This window comes from Leptonychotes weddellii, chromosome 15 (assembly GCF_054177405.1).
Source record: "Leptonychotes weddellii isolate Sample4059 chromosome 15, ASM5417740v2, whole genome shotgun sequence".
NCBI classification, from domain to species: Eukaryota; Metazoa; Chordata; class Mammalia; order Carnivora; family Phocidae; genus Leptonychotes; species Leptonychotes weddellii.
Window position 1 is genome coordinate 40,559,262 of NC_138383.1, and position 20,783 is coordinate 40,580,044.

Consider the following 20,783-nt stretch of genomic DNA (forward strand, 5'->3'; position numbering starts at 1 on the left):
AAACAGGCGGCAGGAATGGCCTAGCTGGGACAGAGGTCAGGACGTCCTGACCTTTACAGTGGCAATTCCTGGGGACTCTGCCCATCCCCATACCTCTCCTCTGGATTGCTCACCAGCTCTTGGTTCAGTTATGCTAAGTTCATTTGTGAATCCTCTGGCACCTCACCCCACCACTTGCCCAAAACAGAGCTCCATATCACTCCCCCAAACCTGGCCTCTTGTGTCCCTGTCTCAGTCTGGAGCCAGAAAACTAGGAGTCACCCTAGCCCCAACCAGCCCCGCTCAGGCTGGCTCTTAAATATCACTGGAATCCATTCATTTCTCTCCAGCTCTCTACCTCTCTTTTAGCTCAGGCCACCATCTTTGTATACCTGGATTGCTGCAGCAGCCCCATCCCCATCCAGTCTCACTCCTCCTACTGGCCTTTCTCCACTTGGCCTCCAGAGCTATCTCTCAGAAACCTAAGTCTAACTAATCAGCTCCTGCTTAGGAATCTTCTGTGGCTCATCAGTATCCTGAGAATAGGTCCAAACAAGCCCTCCATGATCTCAGTCCCAACCACCTACCTGTCTCACCCCTTTCAGGGCTTGGTTCAATGTCCCTTCTGCCAGGAGTCCTTCCCTATGACCTCCTCACTGCTCAGCATGGGTTAGCAGCCCCTCCTAGGGATTTCCTTGTACTTAGGATCCGTTTACTTGCCTGTTCCCCCTCTGGACAAGGTCTGTGTCTAATTCACCCAACATACAGTCTGACACATCATGAGCATGTGGGTGCTCAAAAGATGTTTGTCTAATGAATAATTAGATGTGGCACCCAGGTTGGATATGTGGGACTAGAGTTCAGGAAGGAGGGCTGGGCCAGAAAGACAGTTTTGGAAGTTGTCAGAAAAGACCCATAATTGTAAGTATAGCCATGGGAAAGGGTGAGATAACTCAGAGCAAATAAAGCAGAGGTCAAGGACAGAACACTCAAGTTTTTAAGGAGGAAAGATTTCTGCACCAAGTAGGATCAATTTTGACTCAGGTACCAGAAATCCCACATAAGAGCCTCAGAGAAGACAGACCAAGGCCAGTAGGTCAGCTCTGCTCCACAAAGACCTTCCAGATGTGGCTCTTTCCACTTACTGCTCCAGCAAACTATGACGCTTGTCCTCATGGTTCAGGGTGGTGGCTGAAGCTCTAGCCATCACATATGCATTCCAGGCAGCAGATGAAGACAAGGATGAAGAAGAGGGCAAAGAATCTGCACCAGCTCTCTTTTAAGGGAAGTTCCCAAAAGGTGTCACATGGTACTTCCACATATATCCCATTAGCTAAAACTTAGTCACATGACCAGCCCCAGCCGCAAGAGGAGGCAGGAAATGCAGTTTCTATGCTAGGCAGCCACATACCCAGCTAAGAACCAAGGGTTGCATCCTCGTAGACAGAAGAGGTACCCAGGGACACTAGCTGACTCCACCATTGAAAGGGAGGCTGGATGGAGAGACAGAGCACTACTGGTATGTCGGGCTCTGTGCTAGGCACTTTACAGATCTTATCTTACCCCAACCTGAGGAGAGGCTATTATTGTCCCTGACTCACAGAGAAGCTTGGAGAGTTCAGCAACTTGCCTGAGGACATACAGTGACCCTTGGCAGAGCTGCGGTTGAAACCTGTCTTTTCCCTGTATACTGGTCTGGCTGGAAAATCAGGAGAGGGTGGGTCCTAGGAGCTGTTGGAAGGAAATCTTTCCACAAAAGAGGGCTTGGTCAACAGTGTCAGAGACTGACAGGCCAAGCAGGCTCTGGGCTGAAGGGTCTGCTTGGATTTGGCAGCAAGGACTGTTGGTAACCTTGACAAGGGCATTTAGGAGAAGTGGGGGTGGGGGCTGGAGGCCAATTGCAGAGGGTGGGATGCAGAGGGAAGTGTAGACGTGTAGGTCTTTCTGGAACGTTGGCAGTGAAGGTAGAGCAGGCAGAGCTGCAGAGGAACGAGGGCCGGGAGGAGGCAGAAGGGAGGAGCAGATGCAGGTACTGGAAAGGTGAGGCAGCCTCTGCCGGGAGGCCTCTGGGCTGGATAGAAGGGTTGGATACAAAGGAGGAATCCTCGGATCATTCAGGAGGGAAGGGGGCAGGAGGTGCAAAAGCAGGCAGGACTGGAGAACAAAAGGAGGGAAGAAGAGGGAGTTTCTGTCCTGTAAAATCCGAAGGATGGTTCTTAGCTGGAGAAGAGGGCAGAAAGTCAAGGGCCTGAAGGACAGGGAGGGGGCTGGCCTGTGCTGTCCGATATCGTTTCTTGCTGCCACTAGCCACGTGTGGTGATTTAAATTAATTAAAAGTAAATAAAATTAAAAATTCAGTTCCTTGGTTACACTAGCCACATTTTAAGTATTTAGTGGCCACATGTGGTTAGTGAATACTATTTTGGGAAGCACAGATAGAGAATGTTTCCATCATTGCTATTGGACAGCACTGGTCTAGATAGAGTGTGGTGATGGGGGGTTCCCAGAGACCCTGCCTGGCCACAGGTCCAGACTGCAGGTCTTGCCCACTGCAGGGCCCCTGGAAAATCCTTCCACACTATGTCCATTCAAGACCTTCCTCCCCTCGTTGAGATTCCCTCAGGTCTCTCTCCTGGAGCAGCCAGCCCCGTTCTTATTCCTGCTTTCCTGAGGCCGCTCCGGAGAGTGTCTGCTCTCTGAGTTCCAGGCCTCTCAAAGCTGTGGGAGGGGTACATGGAGGACCAGAAAGAGCTCCAATGTTTGGGTACAGTGGCCCATGGACAGAGGTGAGCTGATCTCCAGCACTGACCCTGCTGGGCTCAGGGCCTAAGTGGCGACTCACCACTGTCTACCAAGAGATCCAGAGGACCTCAAAGATCTCTCAGCTCAGCCCCGCATTCCACAGATGGGGACACCTAGTTTCAGAGAGGGAAAAGTGGGGAAAAGTACAGAAGGCAGAAGTCTGTCCTCCTTCCTTTTATTGTACTCCACCCCTCCCTTCTCCCAGACCTTGTGTTCAGACAGAATTGGGCAGGCCTTAGGTGCTGAGGCTGGGCCACAAGCAGGGAGCCCAGGATTTGGCCAGGGCTCCAACCCAACCCAAGGTAGCTGAGTGAGGATTCATGGCTTGAAGGGACTGTCCTGGCCTGACGCACTTAGGGAGAAGCACGTCTCCATGGAAGTGTTGTGGCATGGACCATGTGTCTGTACTTGAGGGCGTAGGTACGTTCAGATGGTTGTGTTTGCAGGGCCCAAGCTGTTCAAAACCAGAGTGTGGATGGGAGGGGGGTATGCATGCAGATGAGTGTGGACATGGGGGTGTGTACGTGAGACCATGTGACTTGCAGGTATACCACACACCTACTCAAAACCTGCAGCTGCCAGGTCAGGCAGGCCCAGACTAAATCTGATACCCAATCGGGAACGGTTCCTAAACTTCAGTCTTTGAAATGGCCTGGGGAGTTTGCCATCCTTGCATATCTGTGGCCAGCCGTAGAGATTCTGGTTCAGGAGATCTGAGGTAGACCCGGGTGCCTGCCCTGTTGATAAGCTCCCTAGGAAAATCTGGGGCCAGTAAGAAACAGGGCTCAAGCAGAGCTGTCCAATAGAACTTGCTGCAATAGTCTATGTGGTCCAATATGGCAGCCATTAGGCACATGTCTCTATTTAGCAGTTGTAATGTGGCTAGTTTTAGGAACTGATTTTTTTATTTTATTCGGTTTAAATTAATATAAATTTAAATGGTCATCGTGGCTAGTGTCTGCCATATGGGAAAGCATGGATCTGGAGACACGAGGCAATGCGGTGCATGAGGGCCCAGAGAGAAGCACACAGCTCTGATGGAGGGGTGTGAGAGGATCCCTGCCCAGCCCCAGCCCCTCTAGACCAGGAGTGGCTGAGGCTGGTGCGAAGCTCCCTTTGGGGTTGTGGAGTTGGGGCCAGAGACCAGACTTGCTCAGGTCTCTCCCAGTGTCCCCCCTGGGCTGCCGAGGCCTAGTGTTTGCCTGGCTAAGAGCGTGGAGAGCTCCTGCGGAGACCGTTCTGTCCTGGGCCCCCAGCAGGGCCCCTGCCTGAAGCCTCATGCTGTGTCCAGTCAGGAGGCAGGGGCTGAGGGTCAGGATGCCTTCATGTTCTCCCGCAGGCTCAGGGTGGAGCTGGTGGCTGCAGGGTCACGCTCACCCTGTGTAAGCAGGGCAGGGGATAAAAAGTCAGCCGCAGGGAAGCAGCTGGCCCCCCAACACAGACGTGCAGGCCTAAGGCCTCCGAAAGGCCCACGCGGGGAGTTCTCTTACCGCCCCTGGCCCCATGTGCTCCGCGTACTTGAACTTCTTCTGCTTGTAGTAGTGCCTTTTGGGCAGGATATGGAGGAGCAACAGGTCACAGAGAACCGTGGCCTGAGGGCAGGGAAGGGTCAGAGAGAGCATGGGGATCTGGGGGCAGGGACAGAACCGTCCATATCCCACATCAGTCCTTTCTGGCTGGGGGGCCTGGCTCAAACCTGCTCTACCTAGACTTCAGGTTCTGGAAGCGGGGGATGAGGCATTGCAGGTCCCTCAGGAGATCAAGACCACCCCATCCCACCTCTGTCCTGCCCCAACCCTGGGCCTCAGTTTCTTTAGACATACGTGGGTCTGGGGTGGTGGGGTGGGCTCAGTAAGGATGAGGTAAGAGACTATGGCTGCCACTGAGATGTGGAAGGGGAGGGACTGACCTTAGTACAGTGACCCCGTGACCCTAGCACTTACCACCCCAAAGATGCCAATCCCAGAGCCAATGGTCGTCATTGTGGGAATGATGTCAAACTTCCCAGCCTGGTGGCAGGGCCCAGGAAGAGAAGGATTAACAGTCAGAAGGAGCCAGGTGGAAAAGGCCTTCCTCAGAAACCCCAAGGCTAGACCCGGGGCAAGGAGCTCCCCCTTTCTACCCTCTACCCCCACCATTAGCTGGCCCCACAGCCTGCTCCCTACAGCTCTGGCTCTACACGGGGACCCAGCTGCTGGTTAGAAGCCCTGGGTTTTGACCTTGGCTCTGCTTCCCTGGACACAGGGAGGTAGTGGAGGAGGCGAGGTACCGGCTGGAAAGACCTGCCCTCACTGGGTACCGAGGCCCATCTGTTATTAGCAATAAAACTGCAGAATGAAGCCTAGTCAATAACCATGGACACCCAACGAGCACTCACAGGAACTAAGAATGTGTCTGGCTGTCCTTCATACTGGACACTCACCTTGCCATCCACGAGAATGTCAAAGCGAATCCCAAACACCTTAAAGAGGTGGCGGTGGTTGGTCCCGTTTTCCACGAAGTGCCTGGCAAACCTTGGGGAAAGGGTGAGGTTGCAGAAAAGGGTGATGGAGAACAGTTTTGGGTCCAGTGTTCTTGGAGTTCAGCAGGAGCCCTTAGAGGTCCATGAGGACGGTCCCATGCCCCCAACCCCCCAGGCCCCCTTCCAGGAATGCTATCTTCAATCCTCACCCTAACTCCTGATGTCAGTGATTTCCCCCGCCAGTCCTGGCCAGGTGGGCCTCAAAGGGTGGGGGCTCAGGCTGCCAAGGTCTTGTTCCCTGCGGGCTCCCTGCTTGGCCAGACCCAGGAGAATGGGAGCTGCCCACCTTCCTTCTGCTTTCTTCCTGGGAACACTTACTTGGCCTAAGAGGTTCTGGGAGTAGAAAACCCCTCAAGGGGTTCCGGGAGCCCAAGGAAGGGTGCACTGGTGGGGTCCTGGCAGGCACCTGAAATTGAAGCCTGGAGACAGGTTTTTCTCCTCATACAGTCCATGGAACTCGTAGATGGGTTTGCAGTGCCGCACATGCCAGTCCAGGTCACAGTTCCAGTCGATGGTGATGCCAACCACCCCGCCCTGCGGGGACACAGGTGTTTAAAACCCCGGGCTTCAGGATCAAGAAACTCCTGTCTTAGGGGAAGAATGAAGGGGGGGAAATCGGAGGGGGAGACGAGCCATGAGAGACGATGGATTCTGAAAAACAAAGTGAGGGTTCTAGAGGGGAGGGGGGTGGGAGGATGGGTTAGCCTGGTGGTGGGTATTGAGGAGGGCACATTCTGCATGGAGCACTGGGTGTTATGCACAAACAATGAATCATGGAACACTACATCTAAAACTAATGATGTAATGTATGGGGATTAACATAACAATAAAAAAATTTAAAAAAAAAAACTCCTGTCTTACCCTGGTGCCAGCAATCTCTTGAAGGGGGGAGCATTTTTTTGTTGGAGAAGAGACACTGAGAAGCTGCTGCAGGATGGGGTCCTGTCACCCTCTCTGGCCCCACCCCCCACCCATCACACTCCAACTTTCTGATGGTTTCTAGACTACACCAAGTTCTTTCTACCTCAGGGCCTTTGCACATACAGCTCCCCCCAGTTCCACAAGGCTGGCTCTTTCTTATCCTTTGGTCACTTTCCCTGAAAGGCCTTCCCTAATGACCACCTCTAGGCTAAAAACGTGTGCCTGTTAGTCCCTGTTTTCTCCTGGAACATTTGTCACTTTGAAATCATCTATTTATTTTGTGGGATTACTAACCCATCTCCTCTAAGACTATAAACTCCGTGAGGGTGGGGCTGTCTGTCTCATTTATCACTGACTCCTGAGTTCCTAGTGAAAGTCACAGTGTGGAAGGCAAGGAAATAGTGTTGCATTAAAGAATGAGTCTGTAAAGACCTGGGCTAGGAAGAGAAAACTTGAGAAAGTGAAGCTCCTCTGATCAAGGTGAGGACCAGGGCCAGGTGGGGGTAGGCTGAGCAACAGGAGAGTTGGGAAGTGGTCAGAGCGTGTGTGGAGCTGGGCAACTAGGCAGGAGGTAGGTATGCAAGTGTCTGTGGATGATGGTGAGGGTGAAAGTTCCTAGTGCAGGTGGCAGGGAGGTTTTAGGAACAGGGAAGTCTAACATTCAGCTTTCTGGTTGTGTGTGTTGCTACAGTGCAAACCCCCTCCAGGGTTTGGCAAACTGAGGCCCGAGGGCCGAACTTGTTTTCGTATTTTCCGTGGCTGCTTTTCCCTATAGCAGCTGACTTGAATGCTTGGAACAGAGTCCATATGGCCTGCAAAGATGAAAATACTTAATCTCTGGCCCTTTAAAGAAAAACTTTAAAACTTGCTGATCCCTGTTCTAGATAAATGTGTCGTGAGCACGTTTCGTGTGTATGTGTGATATCACAGAGAAGAAGCTGATTTCCATCCCTAAACAGGCAAGTGTAGGAGAAGGCTGAGAATGATCATGTGGGAACATGGACACAGGGTCACCGCGTGCCAGGCAGTAATGAAGTGCCATCCCGTGCATGAACTCACTTGATCCTTAGGACAACCCCACGAGCTTGGTACTATTATTGTCCCCACTATGTAGGCGCAAAAGCTCAGACACACTGAAGGTAAGAGACTAGTGTGAGGTCGCATTGCTCATTGGGGCAGAGCCAGGATTCGAACCCAGTCAGACAGGTTTGTGCTCCTTACAAGGTACTGCTTCTCTTAGAACCCCAGGTGACTGGACAAATCCCAGATTCTGGAATTCTCAGGATTCCTGAGCAGGGCACAGGACTTCTCGGGGCCATAGGGCATGGAATTCAAGCTGCTTTTATCCAATATTTAAAAAACAGTGTGACCTCAGCAAACATCCAGGTGAAAATGTCTGCCCATGTCCATTCATTCTGGGCACCTGCTCTGTGTCAGGTCCATACCAGGCCCTGCTGAGGACTCAGGCCTGAGCTTCAGGAGCCCTCAACATTAGGGAATAAATCCACATATATACTCAGCCCATACCAGAGAGGCTTGAGGGGGGCGTTATCTGGGATTGAAAAGCCTTCTTTGACCTGCTGGTTCCAGGACCCAGCCCTCCTCATTTGCCTGGCACCATACCTTCTCAGCCAGGGTGCTAAAATTCTGTCCTGACTCTTGGACCACATAGCCCAGCTTGAACACAGGGCACAGCGGGTGCAAGATCTTGTGATAGAGGCAGGTCCTCATGTAGGCCGCATCCACCTCTTCCACCAGGTTGCGCCTACATGGGGGTGGAGGGCACAGGTGGCAGCAGAAGGCCAGCTGGGAGGGTGCCCACCACACCCCAAAGCTATGGGGATCCCTCAGAAGCTCCATAAACCCCCCTTCCACAGCCCTTGGAGACTCAAGGCAGCCCACCCCAGGAGCCCAGCTCAGGCTTCTGCCTCCAAAGTGAAATCAGCAGGAATGGAAGGTGACAGAGACAGTTGAGACCAGCTAGAGCAGCCTTGGCGGGGGGTGGTCCTGCATTTCTGCCCCCTTTTCCCACAAACCTGTTGACCTTGAAGCGTGGAAAGCTGATGCTGTTCTTGATGAAGAGAGTGAAGTTCTCGGCCTCTTGGAGAAGGGCAGGACTGGAGGAGACTATACTCACTTACCGTCCCCTCCTCAGGAGTCCCCCATGTGCCCAGCAGCGTTTGTCATGGGTGTGGGGGTGTGAGAACCTATGGGATCTTCCTGTGGCCCTGGTATGCAGGGGGTGGGGGGCTGGGATGGGTGTGCTGTGATGATGGACTCTTGGGCCCCTTAACCAGGGGCCAGGGGATCATTGGGTTGGGCCATACAGATGGGGTAAGGGTGGGGCTGGAAGAAGGGAGGACAGATCCTTTCCAGAACATGGATCCAGATGCCCCTTTGTCTGGGCTGGGGAACCTGCTCCCGGCTCCCTGGATGGATAAAGCGTTACCGTGGGACATTGTCATCCACCTCCACAGGACACCAGCCGAAGATCTCACATGTCTGCACAGTGTCGTTGAAGGCCACACACTTGCCTGTGCGGATGCCTGGAGCAAGGCAGGAGCCCGTGGGTGCCCACTCCCAGCTGGGGATAGAGAGGAGGCCCCACATTCCCCCAGAGCCCCCAGTGATGGGACACCCAAGAGCAGAAGCCTGAGGACAGAAATGTGGCTGGGTGTGGGACAGGGCAGGCCAAGGCTAGGATGGCAGGAAGGACTTCCTGGTGGAGGAAGCCTGGAGCTGAGCTAGGGCTGTGCGGGGGGATGCGAGGAGGCCGACCTTACCTTGAGCCTTCCTTTCTGCCTTCCCTGGAGGGCAGCCACTGTCATCTGTGCATGTACCCCCTTCTGGGTGCTGGGGGAAGCGAGAGCAGCTGATTCCACGCCCCTTGTGTAGTGTCCTAAGGAGAGCCCCTCCCCCCCAGGGCCCTAGGGAAGTCGTGAGGCAGCCTCAGACAGCTTTGCGGTGACCTTTGCTTACGGCTTCCTTCCCCCAGTCCCCTCCCAGGACCCCTCTGGGCTCATGCCCAGCTGTGCTCTTGCCAGGGTCACCGGGCAAGGAGCAGCGACATGAGGGCTTGGGGGTTGGGTGAGCACCGAAGCTCAGCATCTTGCTTAACACACAGCTGGGAGGGAAACCTCAGCACGGCCAAGAGCAGACTGTTACTTTGTGTGAATCTGTGCCTAAGATTCCCCCATTGTTTCCCCTTGAGGAAGCCTATCTTCAATGCCCAAGGGGACTTCCTCTTCCATTTCTTTTCCCCTGTGGATCCAGGAAGTGGGGAGAGGGGATGGGTAGCAGTCCTCACCTCTGCACAGTAGCCTTGAGCCTGGTGGGGGGTCACAATGAAATTGGTCATGATCACGAAGGAGTTGTCCCCCTGGAGATGAGGAGTAGGGGAGGGCAGGGCAGGGTTCTGAGTTGGGAGAACAGCCCTGAGAACACAAGCACTGCCCCAACGAGCCCCCAGAATCCACGTGACACCCAGCAGCCTCCATACCCCACGATGTCAGAATGGGATGATATTACAACCTGCTTTTGCCCCTCATTCACAGTTAGGGAAGCTGAAGCCCAGGGGGAGATAGGAGCTGCACCAGTCCAATAGGGAGATTGGACAGAGCCCAGACCCCACTCTGAGCCAGGCCCTGTGCGTAGAAGGTGTACCCCTGAGTCAGCTCACCTGGGCTGGGAAGACGTAGTCAGCTACATCCCAGACCTGCGGGCCCAGGTCTGGGAGCTGCGTCACGGCCAGACCCTTGAGTTTCACAGACACGCTGCTGATGAGGCCACTTGAGGTCTGATAGCCCTTCTCGTAGACAAACACCCACCTGTGGGGTGTTTTGGGGGTTAAAGGAGTCAGAACTGGGCCAGGCCATTCAAAGATGGCATGAGGCTATGTCGGCTGCTGCCCTTTCTGGCACCAGCCAGACATGTCAAATACTTTCCCTTCCCCTCTCCAGATGCATCACTCTGCTCCTAATGCTACATCTTGGGCGGGGGCAGGGGAGCCTCACCAGCTTCCCGGAGCTGGCCTGTACCTGAAGTCCCACCCTTCTTTTTACTAGGAAAATACTAATTCCCAGAGAGGAGATCCACTGAAGGACTCTTTCAGATCCTTTTCCAAGAGCAGGATTTGCTGGGGCCTGGAGGCCAAGCTTCTTGGACCATAATCTTCATGCTCAGAGCGCTCCTTCCTTCCTGAGGTTCTTCCACTGAGAACTAGCAGAACATGATGGCTGAGAACCTGGCCTTTGGTGCCCAAGAGGATGGATTGGAATCCCAGCTACACTACTCATGGGCTGTGTGGTTTGGGTTAAGCTATTCAATCCTCTCTGCCTCAGTTTCCTCATCTGTAAAATGAGAATAACAATAATAGCACTAATTGTACTCGCTGTGACTTACTGCATGTTCATCACTTAGAAGGGCGACTGGCATGCAGTAAGCACTACATAGATATTAGCTATGATTATCTCAGCCATGCTGGGAGCTCCTGGCAAGGGGACTGGAAGGGAAACAGAGGGGGCAAGTGGCCCTCTGAAGGGCTTGTATTATGTGGCCCCAGTTGAGGCCCTTGTGGAGTGACTCAGGCTGGAGGCCTCTCAGCTTTCTTGGGAAATCCTGGCCTTTCCTTCCTAGCATGAAGAACCCCTGTTCCTTTGAGTTCTCCACTTTCTGTCTGGGAGGGTCAGTGAAATTGACCCCCTTCCAAGCCTTGGGTGTAGGGAGGGTGGGGCACATGACCAAGGCTTGCCAATCAATGTTCCATTGCCCTAGCAACAGTGATAGGTCTAAAGATGGACACACAACCTGGGGAGTTTCAGCAAGGAGGCTAGGATTTTTCTGGGAATTACTGGGAAAGAGACATCCCTTCTGTTAGATAGCTAAGGAAGGTAGCTATAAGACCAAAACTATGGTTAGTCATCTTGCTACCTCACAGAGAGTAAGTCTGAGAATGAAGCCAATTTAGAGGAAAGTTAGGTAAGGAGATGGAAGAGGGCAGCCTCCTGACAATGGTTGAGCACCTGGATCTAGCCATGCCTGAAGCACGTTAAAAAAATCTACTTCTGGACTTTTCTGTTACATGAGCTAATAAATTCCCTTTCTTCACCGCCCCCCCCCTCCTTTTTTTTCCCCTTTCTTTATTTAAGCCAGTTTGGGTTTCGTTTCTGTTGCTTACAACTGAGAGTCCTGGGTATAGTCCATTTCCTTCAGGAAAGACTGCATGGAGAGTCAGTGTAACTCTGTGTTTGAGTGTGTGTGTCCACTTGTGGTACCCATCAGAGTGTGTAGCTGTGTATCTCTGGGGGAAATCTGTGAGCTCACCTGTGGCTCTGCCTGACTGGCCAAGCAGAGTTCGAAGTCCCTCTCCTGTGTCCCAGAGCTCAGGACTCGCCGCAATTCTCCGCGCATCTGTCCCAGAGTCAGTGCTAGCTCTCTGGGGGCAGTCTCCCTACCCCAGGCCCCAGGAAGTCAGCCCACCCAGGTCTTCCTCTCCCCTCCCACGGTCCCCACTTCATCTTCCCCAGGCCCCTCCCTCAGCCTTGCCCAGGAGGAGCCCCCTCCCAAGCCTAAGCATGGTCACTGCTGCCCCCTGCAGGTCCCAGATGGCACTAGGCGGGACATGTCAAAAGCTCCAGTCCTCGCGCTCCCAGCCTTTATCAGGGGGACTGGGAGTATCACCTACCCGTGCCCTCCTCAGCCTCCTTCCTCCAGGGAGGATCCTGACTCCATGACCAAGCTCAGAGGAGCTTTTGGGGGTGATGGGGAGCTGCTCCATGTTCTGAACCCCTCCACATAGTGGAGTGGCCAAGAGTGTGGCCCCCAAAGGGTAACAGAAGCCAGGATTCAGGTATCAGCACAGCCACCCACCAGCTGTGTGACTTCAGCCTCACCTCTGAGTGCTGGCTTTCTCAGTAAAACAGATGTGATGGCACTTACCTCAAAAACACTGCTGTTCATTCAACAAATAGGAGCAAGTCCCCGCCCCCCCGCCCCCCCCCGCCCCCCGTACTGAACTGTGGGCTGGGCCCCAGGAAGAAAGCAGGTCTAGGTGACCAGGGGATTCCCCATGCGTTCTCATTAAGGAAATTAGCATGCAGTAGGCGCATAATAAATAATCCTCTGATTTTCACTGTCTTGAGTCAGTAATTCCTCTTTATATGTCCAACTGCCCCCATCGCCCTGGCTTCTATTCCCAGCCCAGGCAGAACCTCATGTAAGCTGTCACAGATACATCATGTCCCCAGATTTTTATCTCCACTTCTGTACTCTCCCTGGAGATCTAATTCCACACATTCATTTAGCGATTCAACAAACATTTATTGATTGAGCCCTTATTACGTGCCAAGCAGTGTTCTAGGCACTAAAAATACAGGAGTGAACAAAGCCAACCAAAATTCTGCACTCAAGAATCTTACATACATGTCTATATGACCCAGCACTTTGTGACACCCATTCCTTCTCCCTCACCTGGTCCCTCGTCCCAGACATCACACAGGTACCTCAAACTCCACCCAAACCCTTGCAAAACAACCTGGCAATTCCTCAAAAAGTTAAATACGGACTTACACTTGACTCAGCAATTCCACTCCTAGTTATATACCCAACAGAACTGAAAATATGTCCTCACAAAAACTTGTACACAAGTGTTCACAGCAACATTATACATAAGAAGCAAAAGTGGAAACAACCCAAATGACTATCAACCATGAATGGGTAAATCAAATGTGACATATCCATACAGTGAAATAGTATTCAGCCATAAAAAGGAATGAACGGCTGATACATGTTATAACCAACACAGATGAACCTTTCGAATATTATGCTAAGTGAAAGAAGCCAGGCACAAAAGGCCGCATATGATTTTATTTCTGTGAAATGTCCAGAGTAGGCAAAGTAGGCTGTAGAGAGAAAGAATGGGGGGTTATTGCTAAGGAGTACAGAGTTTCTTCCTGGAGTAGTGAACGTGTTGTAGACTAGATAGTTGTGATGGTGGCACAACTTCGTGATTATACGAAAAACCATTGAATTGTACGTTCTCAAGGGGTGAATGTTACGGCATTTGACTAATATCCCAAAACAAAAATTCAGTGGGACCAACTGAATGCCTCATGTCCCCCACAGAACTTGCCCCTTTGTGCCCTCATCTTAGAGGGTGGCACCATACCTACCCCATCCTCCTCAAAGCCTGGGCATCATCTTCATACCCTCATTCTCCATTATGCGCACGTCCTTTGGGTCCCTCTGTCCTCCTGGCATTCCTCTATGGACCCAAAGGGATTTTGCTGGGGGAGGCTGAGACGTGAGAGGAGCCGGGACAGACGCCAGGGGAACCCCGGCATGGGGATGGCACGACGTGTTGTGGCTGGTGGGGGCACAAGGTACAACCACGGGCAGGAGCCGAGCAGGCCAGGCGGATGCTATAGAGCACAGCAGCCTCAGGGAGGGCAAGACCAGACTCCAAGCCCGGGAGGGACTGAGTTTAGAGCTGGGGCCCGCGCTGAGTGTTTAGAGGTTAAGCTACATGTTTTCTGCAGATAAGTTAGGCTGACGATTTGTGTTTAAAAATTTTTTTAATGAGTCACCAACCTCTAAATATCCAGAGATTCCTTTGCTTAAAAATTCCAATTTCTCACTGCTCTTGAGAAGTCAAAAACTTGGGCTATGCTGGGCCCATGGCCTGCCGCAGGGATGATGAGCAAAAACCAAGCAGTGGGCACCCCCTCCACACACATCTCCCTGGTGTGGGGCCCACCAGGATGACTACTCCTGTCTTCCATGCTCACTGCTTCTGCCTTGGCATGGCCTCCTCCTCTGTTCTTATCACTTCTGCCTCTTCACAGTGCCCTGCCTCTGGCCTCCACCCCCACCCCATCCCCTGCCTGCCCTGGGCCTTCCCCTGCTAGACATCCTTCTATGGCTCCCCACGACCTATAGGAGAAAGCCCATGTTTCCCAGCCTGGCATTCAGAGGCCTGAATTGGTGGCTGTGCTCACCCCTCCACTTCCTTTCCCCTGGGTCCTTTCATGCTCCACAGCCTAACCTTACTGACTCTTTTGCTGTTTCTTTCCTGCCCCAGGGCCTTTGATCACACTCTGCTTTCCAGCAGGAGTGCTTGGACCAGGTAGGCACACAACGAGACTCTACCAACCACGGTTTTTCATTTTCCTGGCCACAACAGTTGGTTTTGCGGTAGGCACTTGACATGACCCCTGCCAGTAAGAGTTGGATCTGGGACTTTTGCTGGAACTCTGGAAAAGGAGACAGTCTTATGCCCTAGTGATGGCTAAGCTGGTGAGATGTCAGGCTGGAGCTGCTGGTGGCCGTTTTGCCACTATGAGGACAGAGAGAGTCTGCCTAAGAATGAAGCCCAGAGGATAGCAGAGCTGGGAAGAGGAGAAAATCCTGGCTAGCTTCTTTGGAGAACCCAAATGGGACCAACCTGAACTCCCCATCTCCCTGTAGAACTTGTTCTTCCCGTACCCTCCTCATGGGGGATCCAGCTTCCATGAAGCCTGCATTGATTTTTTTTTTTTTCAGTTACATAAACCACTCAATAGCCCCACTCTTCTCTAGGAATCAAAGGAGTCCTGGTTAACTCATCCTCCACTCCTTACTTTTCCTTTGCTCACCCTGTACCCCACCTCTGTCCTATGGCTCCCAGCACAGCAATAGGCACAGAGAAGATGCTGTAGAAATGTCCCTGGATGCATTTTCCCCAGCAAAAATTTGTGTCTATCCTTATCCCTGATTGGTATGTTCCAGGATCCATTTGAAAATCTCAGAAGCAAGTGAACTTCTCAAGAGCTCTGTGTGAGGTAGATGGCGTGAGCGGGGAGGGGGGGACACGCAAAGGGAAAGCCAAGAGCAGGCTTGCCTGGCTTATAGCCCCCAGGCTTTTTTGCTCAAGGCTGGTTCCACCACTCTTTCATCTCTTCCAGGAAGCCTTCCCAGGCTCCACTTACCAAGCAGCATTCACAGATCTCACTGGGACCCTCTTGTGCACCACAGCCAAACCTCTGTCCTCTCCAAACCAGAGCCTCCAGGCAGGGACGTATCCCAGTACACTCCTTGTTTGGGCCTGCTAGGTCATGGATGACAGCCCACTGCCTGTGTACTGAGTTACAGAGAGCTCATCACCTCCCAGGAGACAGTTCTAACTGCAAATTAACCATTTTAATTTAAGACAAAAAGAGTGAGATCTTAGCTCAGCCCACCAGGGCCTCAGACCCACTTGCTCAATCCATTTGCCATGGACTTCTCAGAAGAGTGTGACTGATAGAGAACACAACCTCAGTTTGCCTTCTCAGAGTCTGGGTTTTCAACATCTCAGCCTCTCTGCCTCTGTCTTAGTAATTCACCATCTCTCAGCCTCAGGACCTCTCTCTTCATCTGAGTGGCTGTGCTCCAACGTCCCTCTGTCTGGTTCTGTCTTTGTGTCTGCCCATCCCCCATTTGGTTGTGCCTCTGTCTCTGGAATGTGGGAGTCTGGCTCTTCTCCCATGTTCCCCTTTGTACCCTGCAGCACCCACAGGACCAGACATTCAGACAGACAGGGGCCTTGGAAAGAGGGCTAATTCAAGAAAGGCGTCCCTCCTCAGAAATGAGCCTGCACACGACATCTTTAGAGGGATCCCCCACCCTTGCTCCGTAGAACAGTTGGGAAACTAAAACCTGAGAGAGTAAGACCAAACCCAGGCCGGTTTCCGTCTGCAGGTGAGTGGTCAGCAAAGCAGTGGGCAGTGGCCAGACGAGGATGCTGGAGACAGCAGAAGTTGCAGTCGGAATAGGAGGTCTGGGCTTGAGGGTGGGGTTGTGGGGGACACTGCCTTCCTCTCTCTGCTATATGACTTGGGCAAGTCAGTGCCCCTCTCTGAGGATGTTTCCTTTCCAGGATATCAAGGCCAACTTTGGAGCCATGCAGCTGGATTCAAATCTGGTTCATCCTCTTTCTGGTTGTGAGATCCAAACTAAATCACCCAGTGTCTCTGAGCCTCACCGACACTGAGGAGGCCACATGCATTTGGAAACTGAGTAGGCTGTCCTTGGGAGGGAGGAAAGCAAGGAGGGAGGTAGACAAGTCTCTGTTACTGGAGGTATGTGTTCAGGACTGGATGTTGGCTTGGAGCGTATGGTACAGCTGGGAGTGGGGTGGGAGGAGTGTCGCTTTCCCTCTGACAGCCTGTGACCAACACACAAGAGGGCCCTGGTGCTGCTCCCACTGCTGACCTGAAAGCAGAAATAAGGAGCAATAGGGGCCACAGTGAGGACAACATTCTCCCAGCCTCTTCTGGTGAAGGATGGCCTAGGCCTGGGCAGGCAATCTCTCTTTTCCCTGGAAGGTCAGGAGTGCAGCTAATGGTGAGCTTTTAGGCCCATCTTGTGCCTGGCATCACAGCATCAGGGCCCCATTACAACGTTCTCAGAGCCCTTGTGAGGTGGGAAAGGAGAAGGCACTGCTGAGGCCTGGGGGTCAAGAGACCTCAGCTCTAGCTGGGACTTGCTATGTGACCTGGAAGTTCCACTAGTCAGTTTTCCTCACAAGCTCAAATGACATTTGCAGATGTCAAATTGGTCTGTGAACAGGAGGGAGGCAGAGGCTGAAAGGTGTCACAGGGCTAGGTCCTGGCTTCGACTCCACCTGACTCCACTTTGACTCGACCTGACCTCCACCTTTGACTCCACCTCCCCCCAGATGGAGTAGAGGGAAGGCTGTTTTGGATATCAGAGGCCCTGGAGGGACCAGAGCGATATGGTCACTGTTTGGTCTCCTAGTCAGCCCACCCTGGGCTCTAGTCAGCAGTCCTCGTTTGGTCCCTCAGCAAAAACGGGGACATGGAGACCAGAGGGGCAGGGCCCTCAGAATCACACAGCAAAGGGATTCTGCCGGGCATCCCCAAACCCCCTCAGCAAGAGCTGAAACTCCTTCATTGGCCCTGGGGCCTCCAAGAGCCCTCTGCAGTATCACTCTTGAGTGGATATGATTACCCCCCACCCCCCTAGGGCACACACATCAGGTGGCCAGCCACCTCAGTCACACGACATGCACATGTGGATCCCCAGCCACAGGGACACAGCCCGCAGCCACCCCCAGTAGGCACATGCCCAGACACAGGAGAACACGTGCATCCACACAGAGCTCTAGGTACGACACCCATGTGCACACACACCACATACGCACATGTGTGCTCACACAAGCATATGTGTAAGCCACTGCCAGGCCCGTCTTGGCTCCCAGGACGGCAAGACTTCAGGGGCGTACCACCTTACTTCTGCCTCTGCACTCCTGGGACAGTGGGACAGGTCTCAAGATGCCTAGAAAGGAGCAGTCATCCCTGGGACCTGAACTGACCTCCATGCCACCTGACATGCCATCATTAAGGTGCCAGGTGTTCTGAATTTGAAAATTTCTTTGCTCTGGGGGTTTCAAATATCTCAGGATGCCTCTAATTTAGGCAGGGCAGGTGGGAACAGGGCCTGTCCCTCTTTGGCTTGTAAAATGGGGCGTGGCCTCTGTCTCTTAGTAGTGGCCTGGCTTGGCTAGGAGGTCAGAAGTAGAAGGACTTTGGTTGTGGTTTGCTGGGGCCCTGGCCTCCATCCAACACCACTCACCACTTAAGAGACCGTTAACAGTGAGTCAGTTCCTTAGAACCCAACGTCTTTTCCTCTTGTTCACCTTATGACCCAGGGCAGGACTTCCCCTCTACCTCAATGTCCCCATCTTGACAGTGAGTTAGCAGGCTTCCATTCCTTCTGAATAGCACTACAGTTTGTTAGGGAGGGTGACAACCGATGGAGAGAAAGGGGGCTCCTTGGGGTCATGGGGGCATCCCAAAGCCTGGAGGAAAGGCCCAGGTTGGAAGCTGGTGCAAGAGGTTGGCAGGTAGGGGGCCCAGACTCACCCAATGACGTAGACAAGAACCACAAGCTGGATCAGGCGGAAGACGACGCCCACCTTCTTGTTGCGCACGAGCACCATTCGGGGAGTGTCATACTGAAAGAAGAAAGCAGCCAGTTCATCCTGGAGCCGCTGTGCCATGGTGGGCCAGGCTGGGGCCTGAGAACCGAGCCCCTTGCACAGACTTTGCTCTTGAGGGGAGCCAGGTGTCAATGCCCACGTCTACAGTGAAGCTTCTAGGGGCTTCCTGGCCCCTTAGGAAGGGCAGGGCAGGGCAGCTGGGGCCAGAGGTCAGGAGTCAGGGGTCAGTTGAAGGCACTTGGGTTGAAAAATAGAGTCCTTGGGTAGTCAGAGCAACTCTTGGCCCCTGGCAGGCAATGGACTGTGGGCCAGCCGCGCCTGTGGACAAATAAATTCCCAAAGATAGATGGGGGCGGGGCTGGTGGGGCCACCCAGGCCCAGCCCCACAGCTCCTTCTGGCTCCGCCTGGGCCCTGCTGAGCCTCCGGAAAAAGGAGTTGTTGGCAGGAAACCACAGGCCACCCGTCATAAGGCAAAGATAAAGATTTCAGCTCCCCCATGAACCTAGCGGAACAGAACAGGGCCAGGGCTTGGGTGGAGTGGCCTCAGGCTGAACCCTTCCCCAAACCAGGGACCCATTCCCATATCCAAACATCCTCCCCACTCTACCTGTGCCCCCAGGTGTGGAGCTCAGTCCCTGTGGGGGTTGTGGCCAGGAGAGCAGAAGAGGAAGCAGGGCCATTTCTGGAAGTGTCAGCTATCTGATACTTCCAGAGCCTGCAGCAGGACCCCCACTTCTGTCCTGATAGACCAGCTTCCATCCACCTGTCCCTCTGAGTCCAAGCCTGGCCTGTGCCCAGTCAACCTTAGCACCAGGCTGGCATCTCTATAGTTCACCTCTCCTCTCCCATCATTTGTCCTGTCCCAGCCACACCTCCACCTCCCAAAAACAAGCAGAGGGAGGCAAGTGCCCGGAAGATTCAAGGGCCCCATCTGTTGCACACCGCCCCTGGGCTCCTGAGACAAAGCTGGGAAAGCCCGACATCAGACAGCCTCAATTGATATCCTTGGCTCTGCTACTAGCTGCCTGTGAGGGCTTGGGTAATTTGCCTCACCAGCCTGAGCGTGCATCCTCATCTGTGAAATGGGGATGATAATGGGATTTCCCTCATAGGTAGAGGCCCCAGGGGGATGGGTCCCAACAACACTGAGGACAAAAACCTGAGGCCACTATGTGATCTTAAGGTACAGACCCTCTGCAGCCCCTGTCTTCAACCACAACCCAGGGCATGAATGCAAGGGCCCCAGGGGAATGGGGGGGGGGGCAGAGGTCTCATGTTTGCTTTTGGGGCCCTAGAGCTGGAGGCCTCCCCTGACCCAATGCCTTGTTTTGCAGATGAAGAAATGAACTCAGAGAGGAGAAATGAATTGCCCAAGCTCACCCTGGGCTATACTGGAGGCCTCAGCTTGAAGCAGGAAGGCCTCCCTGGCTGGCCCTCAACCCAGGCCAGGTGTCCTTGGGGCTTCCTCTGGAGATGGGAGATGGAGGCTGGGTTTCCCCCCGGGGTGTGGGGAACTCCCCTGCAGTCCAAGGTGCCTCACTCTGAAGGCTGATAGGAGTCTTCTTCCTGGCAGGCCTTTAGCTGGGCAATTGCTCTAGGCAGGGAGCCAGGCTTCAGGGCTGGAAATCCCAGCTGCCTGTCCGAGTAGAGGTGCTTTCTGGGCAGCAAGGGCCCCCACAGAGGGCAGGCCCATGGCCCCTTCCAGCACCCTAGGCCAGTTCCCCCCTCTCAAACAGATCATTCTCACCAATCTCAGGCTCAACTGTCTGTCCAACACCACCTTCCAGAGGGGCAGGTCAGAACCATGTCCTGGGCTTTTTTAAGGAAAAAATCCAGAGATGCTGGGAGCCAGACCTGTGGGTATCATGTCCCCTTGGCCTGGTCTTGATCCCAGACCAAAGGGCCTATTCCCTTCCCAGGTGATCCCATGGTTCTTGGAATAGCAGGTCCCAGGACATGAATTGCTTGCAATCGAGAGTGGGAGTGGATGCTGACACTCTACAGAAGCCATCTTTGTGCCCCACTCCACCCATGATCCCAGGACATTCAGGAGGGTAGCAGGTACCAGGTGAAGTGGGGAGAGAGGAGGAAGGAGAGGGAAAGAAGTCAGGCAGTCTCTAAGCTGCACCTACCCTTTTCCTACCATCACCATGACCTCCACTACCTCCTCCTTCACTCCCTCTCCCCATCTCCAAGGAGCCGGCCTTGCTGACAGAGGGACTAATGGACAGATGGCGTCCTTTGCCTGGCTAAATTTAGCAGCCAGTGGAGTGCAGAGGGGGCCTATGCCCATACTGAAGGCCAGCCCAGGTCCTCAAGGGGTTCGGCACAAGGCTCCGATGGGTCTCCTTAGCTACTCAGACACCTTTGCTTGGAGCACACGCCTGTGCTCCTGTTACAGCCTCAGTTCTGACCCTGACACTTAGAAAACAGACTGTCTGAGTGAAATAAGTCAAACAGAGAAAGACATGTATCCTATGATCTCACTGATATGAGGAATTCTTAATCGCAGGAAACAAACTGAGGGTTGCTGGAGTGGGGGGTGGGGTGGGAGGGATGGGGTGACTGGGTGATAGACACTG

At 53.4% G+C, this 20,783-nt stretch overlaps 2 protein-coding genes across 4 annotated transcripts in view; both read right to left on the reverse strand.

Annotated features, from left to right (window-relative positions):
* Nucleotides 1-1,708: 1,708 nt before the first annotated feature.
* On the reverse strand, nt 1,709-18,262 carry P2RX1 (purinergic receptor P2X 1). 3 transcript variants are annotated; one of them, XM_081805565.1, is made up of 13 exons: nt 18,124-18,262; nt 17,403-17,536; nt 9,903-10,050; nt 9,531-9,602; nt 9,007-9,076; nt 8,673-8,769; nt 8,260-8,340; nt 7,847-7,988; nt 5,709-5,836; nt 5,204-5,294; nt 4,725-4,790; nt 4,272-4,373; nt 1,709-4,159 (listed from the first exon to the last, which is right to left on the reverse strand). In XM_081805565.1, coding segments are annotated over exons 2-13 (1,065 nt in total). In that variant the 5' UTR covers nt 17,405-17,536; nt 18,124-18,262; the 3' UTR covers nt 1,709-4,093. The 3 variants fall into 3 exon arrangements, with proteins under 3 accessions (XP_081661691.1, XP_081661689.1, XP_081661690.1); XM_081805563.1 differs by lacking the exon at nt 17,403-17,536 and having other exon boundaries at nt 18,124-18,260; XM_081805564.1 differs by lacking the exons at nt 4,272-4,373; nt 17,403-17,536 and having other exon boundaries at nt 18,124-18,260.
* Nucleotides 18,263-18,290: 28 nt separating this feature from the next.
* Nucleotides 18,291-20,783, reverse strand: part of ATP2A3 (ATPase sarcoplasmic/endoplasmic reticulum Ca2+ transporting 3) — a 34,414-nt gene continuing 31,921 nt past the window's right edge. Inside the window, exon 21 of the mRNA XM_081805556.1 lies at nt 18,291-18,518. Within this exon, the coding sequence (XP_081661682.1) occupies nt 18,418-18,518 (101 nt within the window). The 3' untranslated portion in view covers nt 18,291-18,417. The remainder of the gene's footprint in view (nt 18,519-20,783) is intronic.